At 54.1% G+C, this 21,915-nt stretch overlaps 2 protein-coding genes across 6 annotated transcripts in view; both read left to right on the top strand.

Moving 5' to 3' along the window:
• Positions 1-15,299, top strand: part of DDC (dopa decarboxylase) — a 42,926-nt gene extending 27,627 nt beyond the window's left edge. For both annotated transcript variants that reach the window (XM_053661292.1, XM_053661294.1), the window contains 6 exons: positions 6,317-6,393; positions 9,051-9,070; positions 9,573-9,671; positions 11,320-11,421; positions 13,072-13,303; positions 14,919-15,299. In XM_053661292.1, coding sequence (XP_053517267.1) covers positions 6,317-6,393; positions 9,051-9,070; positions 9,573-9,671; positions 11,320-11,421; positions 13,072-13,303; positions 14,919-14,926 — 538 coding nt within the window. In that variant the 3' untranslated portion in view covers positions 14,927-15,299. The remainder of the gene's footprint in view (positions 1-6,316; positions 6,394-9,050; positions 9,071-9,572; positions 9,672-11,319; positions 11,422-13,071; positions 13,304-14,918) is intronic.
• A 1,176-nt stretch (positions 15,300-16,475) lies between these two features.
• FIGNL1 (fidgetin like 1) lies at positions 16,476-21,599 on the top strand. Of its 4 annotated transcripts, none has more exons than XM_037156064.2 (3): positions 16,476-16,556; positions 18,627-18,718; positions 19,053-21,599. In XM_037156064.2, the coding sequence occupies exon 3, from the start codon at positions 19,063-19,065 to the stop codon at positions 21,085-21,087; it is 2,025 nt and encodes a 674-aa protein (XP_037011959.2). In that variant the 5' UTR covers positions 16,476-16,556; positions 18,627-18,718; positions 19,053-19,062; the 3' UTR covers positions 21,088-21,599. The 4 variants fall into 4 exon arrangements, with proteins under 4 accessions (XP_037011959.2, XP_037011960.2, XP_037011961.2 ...); XM_037156065.2 differs by lacking the exon at positions 16,476-16,556 and adding an exon at positions 16,626-17,047; XM_037156066.2 differs by lacking the exon at positions 16,476-16,556 and adding an exon at positions 17,103-17,226.
• Positions 21,600-21,915: the final 316 nt, after the last annotated feature.

Here is a 21,915-nt window from a genome sequence, read left to right as displayed (position 1 = left end):
GACCTCCTCTGAGGGCCACGACAGCGGCGTTGCACTAGAGCGCAGCAGCCGCAGTGAGAACAGAGCTGGGACCTTAGAGCGGCCAGCAGGCTCATTGCACAGATGGCATTTAAAGAAAGAGCACTGCGGGGGGTAGGCAACCCTGGAAGCTGGTTCTTTTGGGTTTATTAGAGCAATTCACCTTGTGAAAACACACGAGTCCTTATGAGTTTTAGGACCTGACTTAATCATCTTTAAAAGACTGTCTCCAAATGTGTCCTTAGAAGGACCCCCACCCAGGGCCACGCACACGCCATTTACACTAGCAGTCTTCGCCCCTGCTCTCGGGTGGTTTCTGTGTGTCTGTGCTCGCAGCTGCTCCCATCGCCCCAGCCTCCCCAGGGTCGCTTTGGCATTGCCGCTGCACCTGAGGGTCAGCCAGAAGGCTGAGATGGCTTCTCTCGCAGCTCACGGCCTCAGCTGAGGTGAAGGGTTAGCAGCCAGACCTTCATGAAACGAGAGAATTGCACGCCTCACAGGACTCAGACCAGGAGCACACGCACTTTCATGCATAAAACAGTGCGTGTGGAGCACACGAGAATGGCTACGACGGAGCCACAGAAATGGGAGAGCAAGAGATGTTTTCTGGTGTGAGTGAGGCTGATCCAGGCCCCGGTTCCACTTCTGCCTCTTGTTCAAGCTGCCCCTTCTCCCAGAACCCTTACCACCCTCGACTTGAGGCCAGGCAGGCACAGGCCCATGGCCAGACGCTGCATCTCTCTCCTGGCCCTGGGTGCAGGGGACCTGCCAAGCATGTGGGCCGGGGGCATAACCAGCAGGTCTGCCAGGGCGTGGACAGGCCGTGCCCGGCAGTGTGGTGATGGTGAGTCAGGAGAGTGAAGATGTCCATCCTGGGTGTCCACACCTCAGAACGTACACTGGCCACTCTAGGACATCACTGCAGGAAGAGGGGGTGCCCTGACGGGTAAGGAAGCTTGTTGGAGCGCCTTTCGGAAAAGGGCCTGTGCCCTCTGCAGGCCTGGGTGGGAAACAAGCAAACCAGGCAAAGTGCTGACTTTTTTTTTTTATAGAAGTGCTTAAAAATTTTGCTGACACAGCGAGCAAGCTGTACACGGGTCTCTTTTTCCAGCGTTCCTTCCAACAGAGGCGTCTCTCTTTGTTCAAGGAAATCTCACAAAGGGCGAGTCCGCAATTCAAAGTAAACATGTCCACTGTGTTTTCTAAACACCGACACACATGAGCCACTCGGAGCTCCCGAAACTCTTGGGCGTCGCCATGACTGTAAACTCGGTCACCACTATTCCATCACTCGTTCCTGAGCTTTCTGTTGCTTGCTGGGCTTTTTGAATCTTTTGAAAGTAAATAGGGAACGCTCTTCTCAGATGTTCATGTTGCATTAGTACCAGACACTCTGCAAAGGCAGCCTCTAATTCCCCACACAGTGAGGGCAGGATTTATCTGCCTTTAAAGAAAGGCTTGATTTGTTTTTTCCAAATAAAATAAAATGTTTTGGATTCCCAGTTCACAGAACATGCCTGGGTTGTGGGCCAGGTCCCCAGTAGGGGGCGCGTGAGAGGCAACCACACATTGATGTTTCTCTCCCTCTCCCTCCTTCTCTGTCTAAAAATAAATACATTTAAAAATCTTTAAAAAAATTAAATTTTATCATGGAAAGTTTTATAGCTTTGGTACACTTCTGTTCCATGGAGGGTTGTTGTTTTTTTTTTCCATTCAGTTACTTTGGAAGATTTTTAACCACTGTAGTTATGGGAAGACTTGATTGGAGACCTGTTCTTGGGCCATTTGTGCATGATTTTTTGCTTTATGTTTTTGGTTTCTTTGCGCTTTGGTCCATGTGCTGGTAGTATTTTGGATCCTTTAAGCTGGTAACCTGAGCCCTCATTCAGGGAGACTTATGCAGAATGTAGGGTTTTTTTTTTAAGATTTTAAATATCTAACTTTAGACAGAGGGGAAGGGAGGGGGAATGGAAGGGAGAAAGAGGGGAGAGAAACATCAATGTGTGGTCGCCTCTCATGTGCCCCCTACTGGGGACCTGGCCTGCAACCCAGCCATGTGCCCTGACTGGGAATCGAACCGGCGACCCTTTGGTTTGCACTCTGGTGCTCAATCCACTGAGCCACACCAGCCAGGGCATAGGTGCAGGTTTTTTAAGACAACTTCAGCAACCCTGTGTTCGGTACAACCTAGGAGTTCCCTCCCCCATCCCTCAGGATGTGCTGGCAGGAGCGTGTCAGGTGGCAGGGACACTTTGCGCACCCTTGGCCCTTTCCCAGTAAGACTGATGCCGAGGGGGATGTCTCTGTGCAGGCGCACACCCCACCTGTGCACGCACAGGTCTGTCTGACTGACGGACGCCTCCCTCTTCATGGCATGGTCGCTCCACCAGGAACATCGAAGCTGGTACCCAAATGCTCGCAGCCAGTGGGCAGCCACCCTGACCCACTGGGCTTGTGGAGCAGGGGGGCACGGTTCAGCGGGAGCTGGGGCCTGGAAGAGGGGGCGGGCACGCAGCTGGGACTGAGCTTGTGCCACGCACCTGGGCAGGACCTGGAGACAGATGCCCATGGGGACACGGAGTCAGGAAACAATGAGAGAACAACCCCTGAAACCAGCAGGAGGGAAACCACACCAGAGGGGATGTTCATGAGACAGCGGGTCAGAGAGCTGTGCAGTGGGCCACGGAGCCGCCATGGGTCCTCAACCCACCTCAGAGGCGGCGGCCCAGGGAAAGTGGATGGGAGCAGAGGGGAAGGCACAGTAGCCTGCCCCGGAAAGTTGGAGGGACGGAGCCACGGGTTTGGCAGAGATTTCAGAAACGTGTTGGGGGGACTGTCAGAAGCAAACCTGGGAAAGCTTGTAGCCCTCCGAGACACGGTGCCCCCCACACTTGAAGTCGCATGTAATGGAAACACCCAGCGTTCTACAGCAAGGGCTGCCGTGTGCGGCCAGGCAGGTGACCACCCTGTCATACGTCATCGTCAGTGACAGCAGGACACACCCCTTCGTGTAAGGAAGCCAGCGTGATTTTGATCCCCAGACCAGAGGAGGAGCCGAGCCAGAGCCCACAGAACCAACTCAAGTGTAGCGACCAGACATCAGCCGATAAAAGTCGACTAAACACAAAGTGTATCACAGCCAATGTGTATATTCCAGAAACACCCAGGTGGCTTTAAAATACATGAAGATTTTAAAATGTCATTTGCTACATTCACAGTAAAGAATGAAAAAGTTTTCATCATATTAGATGCAGAAAAAGTGTCAGATAAAATTTAACACCCATTCAGGGCAAAGCTCTTAGTAAAATAGGAACAGGAGAGTACATTCTTGATCTGCTTTTTAAAAATCTACCAGAAAACTGTAGTAAACCTGTTCTTAATGGTGGGATGTTAGAGGCACTTTCTTAAACCAGGAAAAAAATACGGGTCTCTGTGGTCCCCACCTGTCCCCAGCGTTGTGCTGTCCCTGCTGCATCACAACAGAAGGAAGTGAGAGTGTGACCTCGGCAGGAGCCATGAAGTGCATTAACCTGAGATGATAAGACTGTCTGCAACAAGCAGAAAAATCTCCAGTAAAAGCATTATTAACAAAAGACGCAGCGAGAGTTCTAGATATACCACATTTTTTTCAAGGTTGCATTTTTGATGTATGCAACATGCAGCTCATGTAATTCTTTTCCAAAGAGAGATACTGTTTATAATAGCACTGAAAGATATAAGGCTACTACTATGAATCCACTCAGCAAAGCTGCTATAGGTTTTTATGAAGAAAATGATGTGACTTTTGGAAGCCCACCAGAAACCCTCGCTGAATGGCGTGGCCTGTCACTTACATGGAAAGGAAGCCTTGGCGTCAGACTTCAGTGCAGGGCTGAGGCAGACCCTGACCGGCATTTTGTGCAACTTGTTAAAGCTGAACCTACCATCTCCCCGGGCCCGGGCCAGCCCAGGGAGCAGTGAAGATGAACACCGGGGGCTGGCCCCTCCAAGCTCACGGAGTGCAGAGGGCTGAGGTCCGGAGTGAGTGCAGAGGCTTCCAGCCTGTGCACCTCCAGAGGCAAACAGCTCACACAGGTGTGGATGGAAATTTCCTTCCCAGAGAGGAAGCTGGCTGGCCTCTGTCTGCCCTCGAGGCTCCTCTACCTCATTGGCAATAGAATCGCACATTCAAATTGCCGGGAAACACATGGACGGCAGATGACAGATGGCAAAGGAAGCCAGTCCAGGCCGAGTGTTGGCAGAGCTTGCGGGTGGCATGACCTTGGGGACAACCTCAGGGGTGAGCCCTCTGTGGTAGATCGTGCCACAGTTGCTCTGTGCACGACCAGGAGTGTGTCTAACCACATATGGGCAGCAGCTTGTGGCCAGGAGTGAGCGTGGAAAATGGTGCAAAAATGATGCCACTTAGGTTTAAATATCTTGTATTTGTGCTGTGTTTAGAAACATGCAAAACAACACTATAGACACCTTAGGGATTTGTGTAGAAGAAAATTGAGAGCCACACAGGCATGGCAAACTGCATGGCATCCTCTGGGAGCAGTAGGGGAGCGTCGCACAGATTCGATTGTGTTCAGGTTTTCTTGAGAAGTGGTATCATTATTTGCACCCTTCTCACATAGTGTTAGCACTGCATTGATGCGGACACCGGCCCGCAGTGTCCACAGTGTTATGGATGAGATACGAGACATTCACACAGACTACCGAGTCCTGTGGAGGAAAAGGGACGGCACGGCCACTCTCTCAAGGGGAGAGTGGGCCAACCCTTTCCTTGACAAGCTTTTATTGGGTTCATTTGACACAGGAATGCAGGTAAAGCTCATTAATCATTGTCAGGCAGTAAGGGTAAAACAATAGATAGCATACAAAGAAGTACTAGGGCTAATTCTGAGTCAGGGTCTGTTAGCTAAAGGGCTACAAAACTTTGAGAAGCAAACTCATTTCCTGCTGGAAACTTCATCATTTAATTGAGAGCATTCTTAGCAGAGCAGGTTTCACAAGAGTTTAGTATTCTTTCTTATGCCTGATCACCCGGGGAATCTGCCCTTTCCAGCACAGGGCTACATCACCCTCTGTCATTGTTTTAGGCTTAAGTCAGGCAGGGGAAGTAAGGCAGCCAAGAGATCAGGAGACTTCTCGCAGACAGAATGAGGACTCAGGCTATGTCAAAGCTGAGGGTCAAGGGTCCATCACTCCCTCTTGCTATAGCCACCCCAAGTCCTTCCCTGGGGCCCCCTGTGATCATGCCTGTCTTAGGTTGTTTCCTCCTTGGGGAATCCTACCCGTCATTGGCCAACTGATCAAGCATTGGGGGCCAGTTATGAAAAAAGGTGCAGAAGTGGCGCTCCTGCCAGGGAGATATGCTTTGTCTCCTTAGTGGCTTGTGGTCTGAAGGTCACTCAGTTTTAGCCCCGTGGGCGGGGAGGGGGGGAGGTGACAGCTCCTGAAACCAGGCAGTGCAGTTCCCAACACTGCATAATATTTTTAAGTTGAAAATAAGGCAAACCAGCTTGGATATCCTGCTGGCATCCAAAGGAGGGCTGTGTGCCCGCAGTGACCCAGGGTGAGCTCCCTGGGAGCGATGAGTCTTTCTGCCCCTCCGCTCCCCTCGCCCCCTGTCTCACCATGCAGGAACGTGCTGTCCTTACGTGTGCAGTTTATTAGAAAGGACAGAAATGAACAGCCACAGGGAAGGGACACCCAGGAGGAGGGGTGTGGGGTGGGCACAGCTTCCCCTCCAGGTGTGTCCAGAGGCCAGCGACCCAACTGCGTCATGTGGGGTTTGACAGAGGTGTCACTACACCAGCAGGATGACGGAGCGACAGGCTCATCAGCCGGTGGTGTGGAGCTCAACCTGAAGCCCCTCCCTCTCCTGAGACAGGGCAGTGGGGCTTGACGTCCTGCCCTGTACCCACCGCTCAGTCTTCCTGGCAGCCAGCACCATCCTGAAGCCAGGGGCTGTGTCCATCTTCCGTCTCCTTGGCACATAAAGGGTGCTTTTATCACCACCCAGGTTCCAGGGCATTTCGGTGCTGTGCGCCAGGAACCAGGGACAAAGACCAAATGTTTGTTCTTTATTATACCGCCTGCCTGAGGTGCTTGGAGCTCTGCAGGTGCACACCGTGCCCCTGTGAAGCCCCGGGTGGTGGGGGGCACAGGTGCAGGGCCTGGGCCGAGGGGGTGCCGGGGAAGGGGTCCCAGAGCAGGTGGGCCTGTGCCAGGCCAAGTGGAGGAGGGGCGGGTGGCTGCGGTGCGGTGGCTGCTGCCTCTCCTAAGCCCATGGTCTGTCCTCTGAAACCAGGGTGAAGCGGAGGAGTGACCTGACAGACATCTTCAAAATGGACCCTGTGTACCTGAAGCACAGCCACCAGGACTCAGGTAAGCAACGGCCTCCTGTGGGCAGTCTGCTTCCACCAGAGCCGCATTCTGAGTGCCCTGGGGCCGGAGAGGGAGGTTCCCAAACACAGAGCATTCCCAGGGGTGCTGGGTGTGGAGCTGAGAAGATGCACCTCCCCCTGGGGCTGGTGCTGACAAGGCCCAGGCTCCGAGGGCCAGAGCTGCTCAGGACAGGAGCTGGGGGCCTGCAGGGCTGGGTGTGGGGGACCCTCCTGCACGAATCTTTAGAGCAGACAGCCCGAGTCTCTGTGATGTGGGTGTCCCCGTGTGCTGGGACCTGCGGGGGAAGAAAGGAAAGGAGGAGCGTTGGCGGGGGGGGGGGGGGGAGGGGTGCCGAAGAGAAAGTCGCAGGCCTGGGCGGCACGGCCACCCCGTGCCACCTTGCCTGTTTCTACACGCCTGCTTTCCACCGGGCCCTGCGGTGGGGCTGTGAACCAGCCCAGAGCCCCTCTGCAACGTCTGGTGGGGAAGCTAGGGGCACTCGACCACATTCAGGCCCAGCCACGGGGCCCTGGCCTTGCCCTTCTGGACTCCCCGGGCCCCAGCCCATTGTCTCTCCGATGGGCCCTCAGGATGCCACCCTCCCATCACGGGGATCCAGGACCAAAGTCTCCCTGACAGGGATGTCTTCCTACCTGTCACTTCCCCCTGGTGACTCCTTCAGCCTGTGACTCCACCCACAGCCTTGCTCACTGGTCACTTGTTTAGCGTCCTTTCTCACACGTGTGATTCTGGGGTGGGGACCGCAGCTCTGCTGCTCCAGGCTGGGACAGTGCCTGCCTGGCCCCAGGGAGGCAGCAGGGGAAGGGATTCCGCTCATGACACCATGTTGGTTCTGCGTGTTTACATGCAGTCTCCTTGGATGCACAACAGCCAGTGGGAGACAGGGAACTGGGGCCAAAGTCAGTGGGGAATTGGTTTCAATGGCAGGAAACCCTTTCACAAAGCTGGTGACAGGGAGGAGGGGTCACACGTGGTATGTAGACTTTTCAGATAGGTTCTTTCGGTGTAGGAACCGTGCATTTGGAAAACAGGAGCATGCAAAGCGGTGAGCCAGGAAGTTCCCAGAACCGCCACCAGTGCAGACACTGTTCTGGATGGCCGAGAGTCTCGCTGCCACGTGTGGTTCCACTGAACCACTGTCCGCACATGTAGGAGCTGCTTGGCCTGCACGCGCCTGTGGGCCTGTTGTAGGCCCACAGGAGCCTTAGACACACAGAGTGGATTAAATAGTCCACAGGATGAGTCAGACCTTTGCCACAGGAGTTGCTGGCCCAGGGGGCCTTGGTGTTCTTTATGGGATGGTGGGCACCTGTAGGGGATGCTCTGGACTGACAGGTCTGTCCTCAGGGTGCCACCGAGCCATAGGTGGTTACTGAACATGGTTGGTCTGAGTGAAGAACTTGATGTGTACCTGCATTTACTTCTCATTAAATTTAAATGGCCACACATGGCCAGTGGCTCTGTGAGGTCAGCACAGTGACACAGAGCAAATGGAGGGTCACCAGGACATCTGGGTGCTAACCGATCCTCACTGAGCGCTGGTCCCCCACAAGCACGAACTTCGAGGAGGTTCACTTTATCTCCGTGCCTCCTGCTGACCGCCAGGCACGTGGTCTGCCAGCCCCGCCCCGCCCTGCCCCGCCCCGCCAGCCGCAGACTGTACTGGTTGGCGTCCCAAAGCTGTGGGGCTTCGTCTCAGGGTCCCTCACAAAGCGGCCCAGTGGGTCCCCGTCTCTGCCATTTTAGACCCCCAGGGAGGAAACGCCTGGTCTGCCCCAGCCAGGTGGCAGGTGGGAGTCACAATAAGCTGTGACTCTCAGTCTTCTGGTCAAAGGGTACAGAGCCACCCGCCTGCCCTGCGGACCGAGCCCAGGGTAGTGGAGGGTCGTGTTAGGTGGACGGTGCATCCCAGCTGACAGGAGTCAGGGCTGCGATGACCATGCCATGGCTGTCTTGCCTGGGAGTGGGGGCGCCTGGGGGCCCCAGTGTGCCTGGTTTGAATGGCAGGAGAGGGCCAGGGGTCACCACAGCACAGCTGCACATCTCCAAATTTTCCACAATTCCTTACCCTGGATTTCCACAGAGGAAATCCCATCTGGGAGAGTCTGGCCCAGTGTCCTTTGCCTGTCCAATCTTGGGAAAGGCCTTTCTCATGACCATGGAGAAGCCGAGGCATCCAGGACAGTGAGACCGACTCAGGGGACCCTTGGTGGGTCCGCCCTGTGCCAGGCACTGGACTGAGACCCGAGGATACGGAACTAACCGCCCAGTGAAGGCGATTCCTTTTCTACATTCCAAACACTCTTATCTCTCAAATGCCCCATCCCGCGCATAAGTCGGTGAGTGAGTGGGTGACCAGGCCTGATGCAAGCCCAGTGCCGGCATTTCCATGGGTGCCAGTGGAATCCCGCAGTTTCGCACTCCTGTCGCTGCAGAAAGCGACGTGGAGCCCACGCCGTCCAGCGTTTCTGCGTGTTCTCTGGGCACCGGGGGAAGTGCCACAGGGACCATGCAGCCCCTGCCCGCTGGCCTTAGGTCTGGTTCGGGAGGACTGACCAAGAACGTGTGAAGGTTCAGGTGTGCCGCTGACCCACGAGTCTGATGGTTTCTTTCTTCTTTTTCCTCCTCTTCTCCAGAGCTGATCACCGACTACAGGGTACGTGGGAGATTTGCCTTGTAGAGCTCTGGGGCCAGGCTGACCTGGAACTCGAGGCAGGGGCCCGGGTGTGGGGCACCAGTCTGGCCCATGCTCTGGGTCTTGTTCCTTCCACCCCCTCCTCACAGGCACTGGTGTCCCCTGCCTGCCTGCTGAGTAGCCCACACCCTCTGCCCCAACCACATATCTGGCAGCTCTGTGGCTCTCTTACCGAGAGCGCAGTGTCAGCTTTCCTGCCTCCTGAGATCATAGCTGCCTCTGGGCTCTTTTAGGGTTTCTGCCTTGAAGGTGAATTCTGGCAAATGAACTGGGAGCCCAGCCTCTCACATCCATGAGCGCACAGTGACCAGTCTGGTCTGTCCGTACCTGCCCCTTGCTGTGAGACCAGCTCCTTTCTGCAAGGGCTGGGCCATCCCCACACATGGGCACCAGAGGGGTGGTCTCCCTGCAGAGAGGCGGCCTGTCCCCACGGGGCACCTGAGACCCACCATGTTCCATGCAGCACTGGCAGCTGCCTCTAGGCCGCAGGTTCCGCTCCCTGAAGATGTGGTTCGTCTTCCGGATGTACGGAGTCACAGGGCTGCAGGCCTACATCCGCAAGGTGATTGCTAGTCTGCCTGTCGGGCTCTTGTGAAGGTCTGGGGGCTCTGGGAGCGGACAGAGACATCTGGGCCAGCACTCATGTGCCATCGAGGTGTGCATGAGATGGTCTGTACGTCCATCGAGACCACAGGGGACCAGCTCTGGGAGAGTCAAAGTGAATTGAGCCCCGTGTGGCCAGCAGTGTGGTCCTGTCAAAAAGAGCAACAGGGAGAGCAGTGTTTTGCTTCAAGAACATTCCAGAAAGGAGATGTTAGAGGCGGGGTGGGGATGGTGTGCCCTGGCCCAGTAGTTCCCAGACACACTTCTGCCCACCTGGGCCCAGCTCTCCGGAGGGGTCTCAGCTGCCATGAGCTCTCCAGTGTGACAAATGCCCATCTGTAGCAAGCCTGTACCTGCCTTTTCTTTGTAACAGTCGAGGAAACTGACGTCTAACTATATGCTAGGACTGGCCCAAGGCCACCCCATCCCTCATTTAGCTGGTCCTCCCGTCCTGACCTCTGCCCTCTGCCATGTCCCCACCGGAGAGGGCACAGGGCCCCTGCCTGCATGGGAATGGAGCTCACCTGCAGCTCACCACGCTAGTGTTGTGAGGCGGCCATCTGTCAGAGGCCCTGGGGCCAAGGCTTAGTCCCTGAGGGCTGGGCAGGGTGCCTGGGCCCGTGCCCTGGGACACATGTCACACACCGGTTCCATCAGCCTCACAAGGAGTGTGTGGGTTCAGAAGTGAGAGGCCGCCCCCCCTTTTGAGAGCATGTTCTCGAATATGATGAGTATTCTGCTTCTTTGGGGACAGCACATGGAAAGTAGGGGGTTATGTCTCCCTGATGATGCCATGTTGCAGTTCAAGGGCATCTGGGTGTGACTACGCTGCCTCAAGTGAAACACACTCAGAGCCTTCCTCAGAGCTACCCAGATAGGAGAGGGCATGGCCAAGCTGTCCCCAGGGAAGGCCTGTGGTCAGGAGCCCAGCTGTGGGGAGAGTCCAGCTGCAGGCCTGGGGCTTTGGCGCCCTCTGGTGGTGGAGAGCTTTCTCACTTGACTGGGCCGCTCCTTTGGGGTGTTTGGGCCCCAACCGTACTGGGAGAAGGGTTGTGGGCTGGGCTGCTCCCCGAGCCCCTCCCAGGGCGGGCGCTGTGCTGGGTGCCTGGGTTTAGAATAAGCATGGCATGCCCCTAGATCAAGTGCCGTCGGAGCTCCACGAACACCTGGACGTCCAATCAGGCGATCAGGTAACTGTGTTCGAGGAAAGGCAGTATGTGCACGGGACAGGGACAGGTGTGAGTCTCATCTCTGGGTGGCGGTGAGCACCTTCACAGCAGAACCAGGGCTGTGCCGTGAGGCAGCTGCGTAGGGCCAGCCTCAGACTCCTCATCTTACAGGGGACTCGGCTGTATGCAAACACCTCTTCGCCATGTGCCCTCTAAAATCACAGGTGATTGATTGGGTGGTGTTTTCCTGAAGACACCACCCTTTTCCATGGGGATGTGAACTTTTCCTCAGCCTGCGTGGGAGCAGCTGGCGGGGGGACAGAAAATGGCTACATGCTTAGCACTGAGTCACAGGCAGACGTGCAGTTCGACCGGGGTGGGGGGGTCTGGGCTCTGGACCGAGAGCCCAGATGCTCAGGCAGCCCCTGCGCTTTCCAGCACGTGCAGCTGGCTCACGAGTTTGAGTCCTTGGTGACCCAGGACCCTCGCTTTGAGATCTGTATGGAAGTCACTCTGGGGCTGGTCTGCTTTCGCCTAAAGGTATGTTCAAGTCCCTTTTTGTTTTCATTTCCTTTCAGTGTGACAAGGGCAAGGTATCATTCCTCCCTTCCCAGCATAAACCCTCCCATTCACTCCCTGAACCACCCAACCCAGCCCCTACGCCATGTACCTGCCCACCGCACCCCCCGAAGTCTCCTCAGGGGCTACCCGCCGCTCTCCTTGGCACACACGTGGACCCCTGGTTCTGGCGGAGGCCCTTGACCTGGGATGCTTACCATGCCTGCTGGCCAGGCCTCTGAACCACTGGCATTCACCGAGGACTCCCCGATCCCCAGGCTGTCTTGGTGTCAGCCCTGGGCCAGAGTCAGCTGGGAGTTGGTGACAAAGGCCCATCTTGGGCCCACACACCATGACTGCTGCGGCACCCACGTGGTCTTCATGGCCCTCGAAGTGGACGCGGGGCTGCGGAGTGGAACCGACTGTGGCCTCCTCTCACCTGCCCTTCCTGCCCCCATCTGTGTCTCTTCCTCTGCTTCTGTTGCTGCTGCTCCATCTTGGGCTGTTTCTCCCTTCGGCCCTTTTTAATTTAAAAACACTATTTCATTCAAAACATATCTTGTCCCATCGGTTGAAAATGTCAAGCAAATTCGTCCTAAGTAACTTGTTTAAATAGTCTTAGCCTGATATCATCTTCAGATGTTTGCTGTTCTGCTGTCTTCCTGGTAAAATGCCATCCCCTGTGTATGGCCTTCTCTTGCTACCCTCACTCTCCAACAGGACGCACTTGTCCAGCCTCCATGTGCTGACGTTTCCAAGTGGCCTTGGCCCACCCACTGTCTGTTTGGGCCCTGGTGGGAGCCCCACCGGTGGCCAGGATCCTGCAGGCATTCCCCACCTGGCAGAACTGGGCTCTTCTCCTCCCACTGGCCCTTCTGCAACTCCATTCTCCACAGAGCTAGGACACAAACAGTCCAATCCTGTGAGGGCCACATGACCAAGGACGCAGGGCCCCCTCCCAGCCCCTTCTAGCAGCCACTTGGCTTGGAGGGGCAGGAGGGGCTGCTGGGAAATAGGAGAAAGGCTGGGTGGTGGGAGGGTGGGAGAAGGAGCAAGACTGCCAGCAGAGGGAGCAGCATCTGTGCCGGAAGGTGGTGGCTCTGCATGGCCTGTGTGGTCCAAGTCTGCCACCTGGTGCCCTCTGGTGCTGTCAGTGGGAAGCTGGGCTCCAGCCTCCCTGCCTGGGCTGGCAGCTGCTTTCTACCAGAGGGGCGTCTCAGCAGTGGTGCCCTGGACCCACAGTTCCCAGGCAACTTCCTCCAATTCTCACAAGAAGCTGACTACCATGTTCCTTTCTCTAGTTGTTGAGAGTTTCTTCTCTCCTTTTGGACAGACCATTTCCCCGGGGATGTGAAAATCCAGTCTGCTGCGTAAGCTCATTGATGTATAGGGAACACACCTGGGAGACTTACTTGTAAGAAAAGCCTTTGGCTTTTTTCTTACAAGGGCTGGACCATGAAAGGTCATCTCTGGACCTTCATGTTTAATGGGACCCATTGTTTAATGGGTCCCATGATAGTGGGACCCACTGTCACGCAGGGGCCTGCTGCAGTCTTTTGGGGCCACAGAACCATTGTTTGGTTGAATTTTTTCTTTCTCTGAGATGTAGTCCCTCCCTCTTGGTCCCTGCAGGGTTCCAACAAACTGAATGAAGCTCTCCTGGACAGAATAAACGGCGCCAGGAAAATCCACTTGGTGCCCTGCCACCTGAGAGACAAGTTCGTGCTCCGCTTTGCCATCTGCTCCCGCATGATGGAGTCTGCGCATGTGCGGTCGGCCTGGGAGCACATCCAGGCGCTAGCGACCTCGCTGCTGGGAGGCTGGCGGGAGTGCGGGTCAGCGCTGCCTCAGGCCAGAGCTGCAGGTGGGTCAGCGCCCTTCACTGAGAGAAGGGAAGAGGTGGGAGGAACGAGGCGCAACCTCAGTGCTTTAGAGACTCAGATAGCCGTTTACTTTGTATTCTTATGCGAAACTCTCAGTGGTATGTCTCTAGAATCTTCGCCCTGATTTCTCCCTGTTCATGGAGACAACTTAGTATCGCATCAAGCTTTACACATTGAACAGGCAACCTGTGGGTAAATGAAAATCAATGAAAGCAATGCAAAGGGACTTTGACATGACTAATGACTTACTGCCAGGGAACCAAATGGTTGACGGTTCAGAGGAAGGAAACACTCAGGCCCCCGGGCTCCTCGCCGTGGGCAGCTTTGTGCTAGGCCAGCGAGACCCGGAGGAAAGCATGTGGCTAACGTGTAAGGACAGTGTGCACACAGATGCAGCGCCAGCCACCGGAGGCTGTGCAAAGCCTGTCTGTGGGAGCCCCGGAAACTGTAAAAGCCTTTTCTTTAGATTATTTTTGAAATGTCAGTCCATTGGAGTCTACTTTCTTTCTGTCTTTTTAATCTTTTCACCCCATTTGGGGGGAGGTGGGTGGTGGACGTGCCTCCGTGACCATCTGCTGAGCTCCTCCTTCTCTGTGTTCCTTCTCACTCTCCCATTGCCCATTTCTCCGACCTGCAGAGAATGCAGCACCGAAGTGTGTGAGGCACGGCTCCACTGATGGCGTTGGACTTTACCTTCTTTGCTCTTAGTTTTCACTGGGAATACCTGAAATATTATAGTGCTCAAAAGCAAGAAGTTAAAAGTTAAGTTTCGTTTAGCTGAGACCTATGTATGCCTCCTGACCCATGAGGTCAAAGACCCCCATGCATGGTCAAGGCTGGTCCTGAGCTTCCTGACCCTTTTCCTGGCACAAAAAGGATTTTTCTTCAAGGTGCACTGCTCATTGGCTGAGGGGAACCACCCCGCCCAGGTGCATTGCTCATTGGCTGAGGGGGAACCACCCCGCCCAGGCGCATTGCTCATTGGCTGAGGGGGACTGCCAGGTCCAAATCAACTTCAAAGTGAGTCATAGCTGGAGCATCTCTGGAAGGTGCTGGGCAGAGGCTCCCATTTTCATTCTCCATTGCTCTAAGATAAGATGTGTGTGTGAATGTGTGTGGGGCGTGGGTGGGTAACTGCTAGAAGACAAATACAAAACAGAACTGTCAGACGAACATCCCTGATGCACATTCCTGCAGCCCTGTGTTTGCACAGATCCCAGATGGATGGACCACGTTGCGGTCGTGTTCCCACATGCCCACAGCGACACAGAGAGAGACTATCACTCTGAAAAATTATTGGAAACAGAGCTACATTTCTGAGAGAAGTCACAGTTACTGTGGACTTGTTGTACTTGCTCTCAAATCTAAAGGCAAAAATAGGATCTGTTCCTTGATGTTGCCTGTAGTAGTGAATCACAATGCACCCATGTTGTTTGGGCAGATTAGCTAGAAAGATGAAAGTCTTAGCACCTCGGATTTCCTTGTGCATGGCTGCCCTGTCATATCGAGCCCACACGGCACGGGGAACACACAGAGACCTGATTCTGGAATTTTTATGAATGAAGCCATGATGTCATGTTATTTTTTTCCCCGTAGAGATCTAAAGATGAAAAGAAGTACATCTGAAAACTGTAGTGAGAAGAACACAAACTCCATCCCAGCTCTGCAGAAGCGGCTTCACACCTCTTTCCCCAAAGTCGCTCAGAAGCTTGTGATTATGTATCTTCAGTCTCTCATTAGTGAAGAAATTTCATCTGCTGCAGGAGGACTTAATTCCAGTGGACACAGGTTTTGTCCATCATTTGGCTGTGATTTTTGCTGATTAGAAAAATCAGTGGTTTGTGCTCCTGACGTCATCAGTGGCAGGAAAGCTTATCAAAATGTTTCCCAGGGTGGTCTGTGGTTGTGGGACAACAGATTGTTCCTGCGGCCTTTTGCTTGCTCTGTCATGTGGCTCAGCGCTTAATAAACCATCTGCAGTGCAATGGCAGTTGCCTGTGGTGAGTGTCCTGTGCTATATGGTACCCAACTGATTGCTATAATGTGGCCAAAGACAGGGCATCCCTGGGGACTTGGAACCAGCGTCCATTTGTTCGGCAGTGTTTATCGAGGGTGTATAACCTGTCAGGCATGGTTTCAGATGCTTCGAGAACAACCATTTTCACTTGGACATGACTCCAACTTCCACACATACATAGCAAGATTAAGGAGCATAAAAAGCAGAAATGCCAGTGCAGGATGTGTTATTTTGAGCCATTCTAAAGTCACATGTGTTGCTGTTCAGCCATCATTTTCTCCACCCTTCTCCAGATAGCTACTGTTTCCAGAAGGGACAACGAAGGACCCACTGAGCCCAGGGAGGGAGACAAAGGCTCCTCAGGCTTCCTGGGAGTGGATTCTCCCTGTTTCCAAGAGATAGCCCTTTATGACATCCTTAGGTTGTGTCCTCAGACGTGGAACGGTCACATTCCAGACTTATGTCACATAGTGACATTAATTACCAAGTAGGTGGGGGTTAGTGACTATTCTGTTACTTGGTCTGGAAACGCAATTCAGTAAACTAATGTGAACGTGGTTCTCTGGAGCCCCAGTCCAAGGTGGTGATGAAACATTTTTCAGTCTTCCAGGGAAGGGTCCCTAAGGAGCCCAGGGGTGGGGGCGGGGCGGGGAGTAGACCTGCTGGCTGAGGGGCGGGGCTGAGCTGCAGGACTCCGGGCATTCCAATTCCCCTCTTCTCCTTAAAAACGCACGTGGACTTCACACGCCACTCTACCCACGTCCACCGGTGAGGAACAGTACCTACCCACTTCCGTGCTGTGTGGAGGGAAGGGGCCCGCCCCCGGAACTGTGAGGACCATCTGCAAAGACCGCGCCAACTGAGTCCGGAGGAGCGCCTGCTATGGGAACTCTCTGAAGGCAGTTACCTCGGGACCTGCGCGTCTTTATTTCGGAGTTTACCAAAGAAGTACATTCGCAATAAGACGCAGATTCGTCCCGTTACGTAAACCCGCTGGCTGCATAGCCAGAGCATCCCGTTTAGCAGAATAGCCTCCTGCAATCCCAGGGACCAGATCCCAGGCCAGCGCCCCGCCCCTCCGCCGCTAGTCCCCGCCCCCAACGCGCGGCCCGCCCCCGAGGAGCGCGCCCGGTACGCACGACGCACGCACTGCACTGGCGAGGCTGGGCCACAGCGCGCAGGCGCACATCGGTCCGCGCGCTTTTCGGTTGCTGCAGGTTGGCGGGGACCCTGATGGCTTGGGGAAGTTGGTTGCGGGGCGGGAGCAAGAGGTGGGGAGGGGCTAGCTCGGCCCTTGCAGCCCTTCCCGGGGCATCCGGTGGGGTTAGGGGCTGCCTGGGCGGCTGTGGGAAAGGCCAGGCCCTGAAGCGTTTCTCGCAGTGGGCGTGCTCTTTACTCCTGTCTGTTCGGGGGACTTGCCTTTTCGGGGAAGGGGCAGGGAAGCAACCCCACCCCCGTGTGGGCGTCTCGGGCCCTTGTGCGCGGTGTTGCAGACGGCGGAGCTTCGTGTAGACCGACCTCCAGCCCGGCTGGTTACCGGTCCAGGCGGATGAGAAAGGAGGCGGTGCCCTTGGAGCGGGGCGGGGGGCGCTGTTGACGGGAACAACCACGTCTGATTCAGAATTTAGTAAGTGGGCGAACTTTCTGAGCACTGCGCGGAATTCGCGGCCCCGCGGGCCGAAGGAGGCAGCTGCGTTCTCAGCTAGAGGTCAGGGGGCTGGCAGCCGAGTCCCGACCGAAGCCTGGCTGGCGGGGTCGGCGTGGTCGGCGTGGTCAGCGTGTTGTCCGGGCGGGTGGGGCTCTGGCCGCGCTCTCTGGCTCCGGCTCCCCGGTGGGGAGACTGAGAGTAATGGAGACCGCTCCTACCTGCAGGAGTCATCTGTCCAGGTAGACAAACAGCACATTCCCGCCATAAGAGGAGAGTTATCCAAATAAAAAAGGGGAGCATGCAGTTCATAGGTCAGTTCCAGTGAAGATCTAGAAGGGCCATAAAGATGAAAGGGACTTGGGAATAGCACTGGGGACAGCGCTGTCATCGACCAGGTGTTTGCTACAACAGGTGTTTGTCATCTGTGGCCACAGCTGTTGGACAAGTGGCTGAGTTCAAAGGAAGCAGTAAGACTGGGGAGGTGAATTCTGGAGAACTCCAAGCCCGTGGACAGGGAAGGGAGGGTGTGCTGGGAACAGCCAGGAGAGCTCAGCTGCCTGGAGCCCCAGGGCTGCAGATGAGAAGGATGGAGCCCTGCAGAGGACGAGCGTGTTCTTTCAATCTCCCATTTCCAGTGCTGCACAAAGGAAAAGGAAATGGTGTAGCAGAAAGAGAGATGGTGAGGAAACGTCCGTTCTAGTTTTGATTCTTTTTACCTTTATTGCTTTAAGCAAATTAGAATCCCCCTGAGCCTTACATTTATTTTCATCACAAAGATTTATGAACACCTGCCCACAGTGTGACAGAATCTTTGTAGGATATTAAGGGAGATTTAAAAAACTATAAAATATGATTATTAAGCTATATTTACAGGTAATTCGGAAGGTACACTTTAAAATGCATCAGTTCTTGGTTTTTCCTGTATTGCAATACTGTTAAGAAACTTAAAGTTTTCTTACAAATCTTCCTTGTGGGTCAACAGGTAAATTCCGCACCTCCAGCAATGTGATGTATTCATCTATAATTGTGTTCAAATAACTTTAACTTAATGTAAGGAGGCTTATGAAAATAACTTGAGAGAAGAAATCTAAAATATAAGCACTTTACTAGCAGATCGTGTGGCTTGTTCTTATAATTCCTGCATCATGACAGTTTTACTTCTTATTTAATTTTTTTTCATGTGTCCTTTATAGTTGTTCCTGTAAACCCTTCTCCCCATTGTCCCCTCCACTGTCCCCTCTGGCTGTTGTTAGATTGTTCTTAATTTCAATGTCTCTGGTTATATTTTGTTTGCTCTCTTGACAGTTTCACTTTTTAGTACTTCATGAGAAATTGGGCCATGGTGACAGGCTCCCTGATTTCAGTGCTCATGCACAAATAAGGCCTTAAAACAGTGATGACCAGGTTCATCTTTGTGATGCATGCTGCTCTGACCTCTGGTGCTGGCACTGACACACGGATGTGCCTGCTTCAGGGGGTGAGAACTCATGGGCGTGAGCGTTCTGGCACCGGGAAGCCCCTCACAGGCTCAGCCTTAGTGTCTGCATTCGCACAGTAGGGCCGGTGGTGCTTTTCAGAGCTAATATTTTTATATTTGCTTTTTGACTTGACTCTCACAGTGATTTCTCTCACTTTACAGATAAAACTGAAGACTCGGCTGTGACACTAAGAGGCTTGCTTGAGATCGTCCATTGAGTTTCTCTTTGAGATCAGACAGAAACCCGGGGCTAGGTTCGTTTGGCTTGGTTTGTTTATAGCTTTGTGCGTCTTTTGTATTGCTTTTCTTTTGCTGATTAATTTTAAATCCTTTCCTTATGAATGTTTTCACTCTTTGCAGGGAAAATTAGTAAATAACTAAAATAGTTCAACCCATCATGAAGCATTATTGGGTCAGGTCTTCAATCTGTTATATCTGGAAATTTATGAATAACTAGCATTTCTCTTGCAATGGTCTGTCTATAAATTTACCTTATGAATGAAAGATCCAGTATACCTCTTTCAGATGAGCAGAAATTTAAGTCTGCATTTGTCTTCTTAGCACTCTTCATTTTGGTCTTTGTTATAGAACCCCTAGAATGCAGGCCCCCAGCACTCGGTCTGTGCACCTGAGCGAATGGCAGGAGAACTACTTCACCGTCACATCTGGCACATGCACGGCAGCTCAGAAGGCAGATGCCTACCGAGCGCAGATCCTGCGCATCCAATATGCCTGGGTGAACTCCGAGATCTCCCAGGCCTGTGCTTCCAAACTGTTCAAAAAGTACGCAGAGAAATATTCTGCAATCATCGATTCTGACAATGTTGAAACTGGCTTGAATAACTACGCGGAAGAAATTTTAACTTTAGCAAGATCACAGCAAACTGACAGTGACAAGTGGCAGTCCGGATTGTCAATCACTAATGTTTTCCAAATGAGCAGCGTGCAGGAGATGATGCGAGCTGGCGCCGAGTCCCGAGATGCCCTGTTGGCAACTGCTGATGCTTCGGTAGTAATCCATAAGGAGGCCGGGGTCTTCGAGCCTCCGAAATTTGGTGTTTGTGGTCATTCCGGTGAGAGTGACCCACTCACTAACCCTGCTCATTGTGCAGACAGGACCGGAGACATCCCAGAGGGCAGTGTGTCGGGCCCTCGGAATGCCCATCCACCCGTGGTGACTGACGCCCCAAAGACATGTCCCACACTCTCAGCACCTTTTGCTGACTTAGCCACGGCAAAATTGCATGCCACACCATTATTTGGAAGTGTGAGAAAGGAAAACAGCAGCTCTCCAAAAGCCAACAAGGGACTGAATATGTTCTTGCACAGTCAGTTCAGTTGTCCTGGCAGTGACAGTCCCCTTGAAAGGATCGCTTTTTACGGTTCCGGCCCTTCTGAATCACTTTTGGCTCCAATTCTGAACAAGGGTTTTAGTAAAACAGAAGATAATGGCCAAAGAGAGGAGAACAGCCTGCCGACCTTTAAAACTGCCAAGGAGCAATTATGGGCAGAACAGCAGAAAAAGTACCATCACCCACCCCGTGCACCGGTGTCTTCCTATGGTGGTGTGAAAAAGTCTCTGGGTGCCAATAGATCCCGAGGGATTTTTGGAAAGTTTGTCCCTCCTGTTCCTAAGCCAGATGGGGGTGACCTGAGCGGGGGCTTGCAGTACAAGTCCAATGGAGCTGGACCTGCAGGGCCCGCACACCTGGTCGATGAGCGTCTGAAGGGTTTGGAGCCAAAGATGATCGAACTGATCATGAGTGAGATTGTGGACCACGGACCCCCAGTGCACTGGGAGGACATCGCAGGGGTTGAGTTCGCCAAAGCCACCATAAAGGAGATCGTGGTGTGGCCCATGATGCGGCCCGATATCTTCACCGGGCTGCGAGGGCCACCGAAGGGGATCCTGCTCTTTGGCCCCCCTGGGACTGGGAAGACCCTGATCGGCAAGTGCATCGCCAGCCAGTCTGGGGCGACCTTCTTCAGCATCTCCGCCTCCTCCTTGACCTCCAAGTGGGTGGGCGAGGGGGAGAAGATGGTGCGGGCCCTTTTCGCGGTGGCCAGGTGCCAGCAGCCGGCAGTGATCTTCATCGACGAAATCGACTCCCTGCTGTCCCAGCGCGGAGGTGGCGAGCATGAGTCGTCTAGGAGGATCAAAACCGAGTTCCTGGTTCAGCTGGATGGGGCAACCACGTCTTCCGAAGACCGAATTCTCGTCGTGGGAGCGACCAATCGGCCTCAGGAGATCGACGAGGCTGCCCGGAGGCGGCTGGTGAAAAGGCTCTATATCCCCCTCCCGGATGCGGCCGCCCGGCGGCAGATCGTGGTCAGCCTGATGTCCCGGGAGCAGTGCCGCCTCCGAGAGGAGGAACTGGAGCTGGTGGTGCAGCACTCAGAGGGCTTCTCGGGTGCTGACATGACACAGCTGTGCAGGGAGGCATCCCTCGGCCCCATCCGCGGTCTCCAGGCCACCGACATCGCCACCATAACGGCCGACCAAGTCCCCCCCATAGCTTACGTGGACTTTGAAAACGCCTTCCGAACTGTGCGGCCCAGCGTGTCTCCCGAAGACCTAGAGCTTTATGAGAACTGGGATAGGACTTTTGGCTGCGGGAAGTGAGTGGGGCACTTGAGTGGAAAGAAGGCATTTTTGTGGTGCAGTCTCTCCCACTCAGCACAGGAACGGGCTTCGCTCATGGTGCTCGGAGTGTGTGTCCTAAGTTTGGTACCACCAGGAACGTCGGATGCAGCAGCTCAGCTTTGCATCCGATGAGCAGCCTGGCGCAGTGGAGGCGTGGGTCCTCTTCCGGCTGTTACCGATGAGTGCGCCTATTGGTACCACACACTAAGGAACTTCCTCGTTTTTTCCCTAATAGGTCTTTTTAGGGTGGGTTGTGGGGTGACTAGTGGGCTCACACTGAAACCCCAAGTCTTACTCGTGTATGAAGATGTATGGCTTATATGCAGCTCTCACTGCTGTGGTGGCTCACTTGTGGGACAACGCACTACTGAGTGTTCACGACCTCACCAGACTCTGCCGTGCACGGGCCCGTTTCCACTGTAGTTTGTGACCTTGTATTATTTCCATCCCTCACCAGGACTGACGAATAAAGTGTGTTCGGAAAGAGCGAAGTGTAGTCTAGTGTCAGGTGCACCGTGGGGGTGAGAGGTGAAGAACGTTTCACTGGGGGGTCGGTGATGGTTAATGGCACCATGTGGCAGCAGCTGGCAGCTGGGGCACTGGCATCTTTCGAAAGTAAATGTGTGTGGAGCTCTGTAAACAGCACCTGTTTGTTGTGGGGACGCTGGACAGCAGAGATGAACGGAAGGAGGAACATGAAAACCCCTGTTGCCCAGCCCTCTTGGAAGGCCCCGTAAATACCCGAGAGTCACCTCTTCCCGGTGTTGTGCTCGGGATGGGCTGTCCCGCTCACTGTGGCAGCCAGAC

This window comes from Artibeus jamaicensis, unplaced genomic scaffold (assembly GCF_021234435.1).
Source record: "Artibeus jamaicensis isolate MK-2021 breed Jamaican fruit bat unplaced genomic scaffold, CSHL_Jam_final contig_1016, whole genome shotgun sequence".
Classification (NCBI taxonomy): domain Eukaryota; kingdom Metazoa; phylum Chordata; class Mammalia; order Chiroptera; family Phyllostomidae; genus Artibeus; species Artibeus jamaicensis.
The sequence above is the reverse complement of the archived record's forward strand: the minus strand, read 5'-3'. Positions and strand labels throughout refer to the sequence as shown.

What these genes read in the sequence shown, in the direction of transcription:
- FIGNL1 (XM_037156064.2), top strand. Translation starts at nt 19,063, where the DNA reads ATGCAGGCCCCCAGCACTCGGTCTGTGCACCTGAGCGAATGGCAGGAG.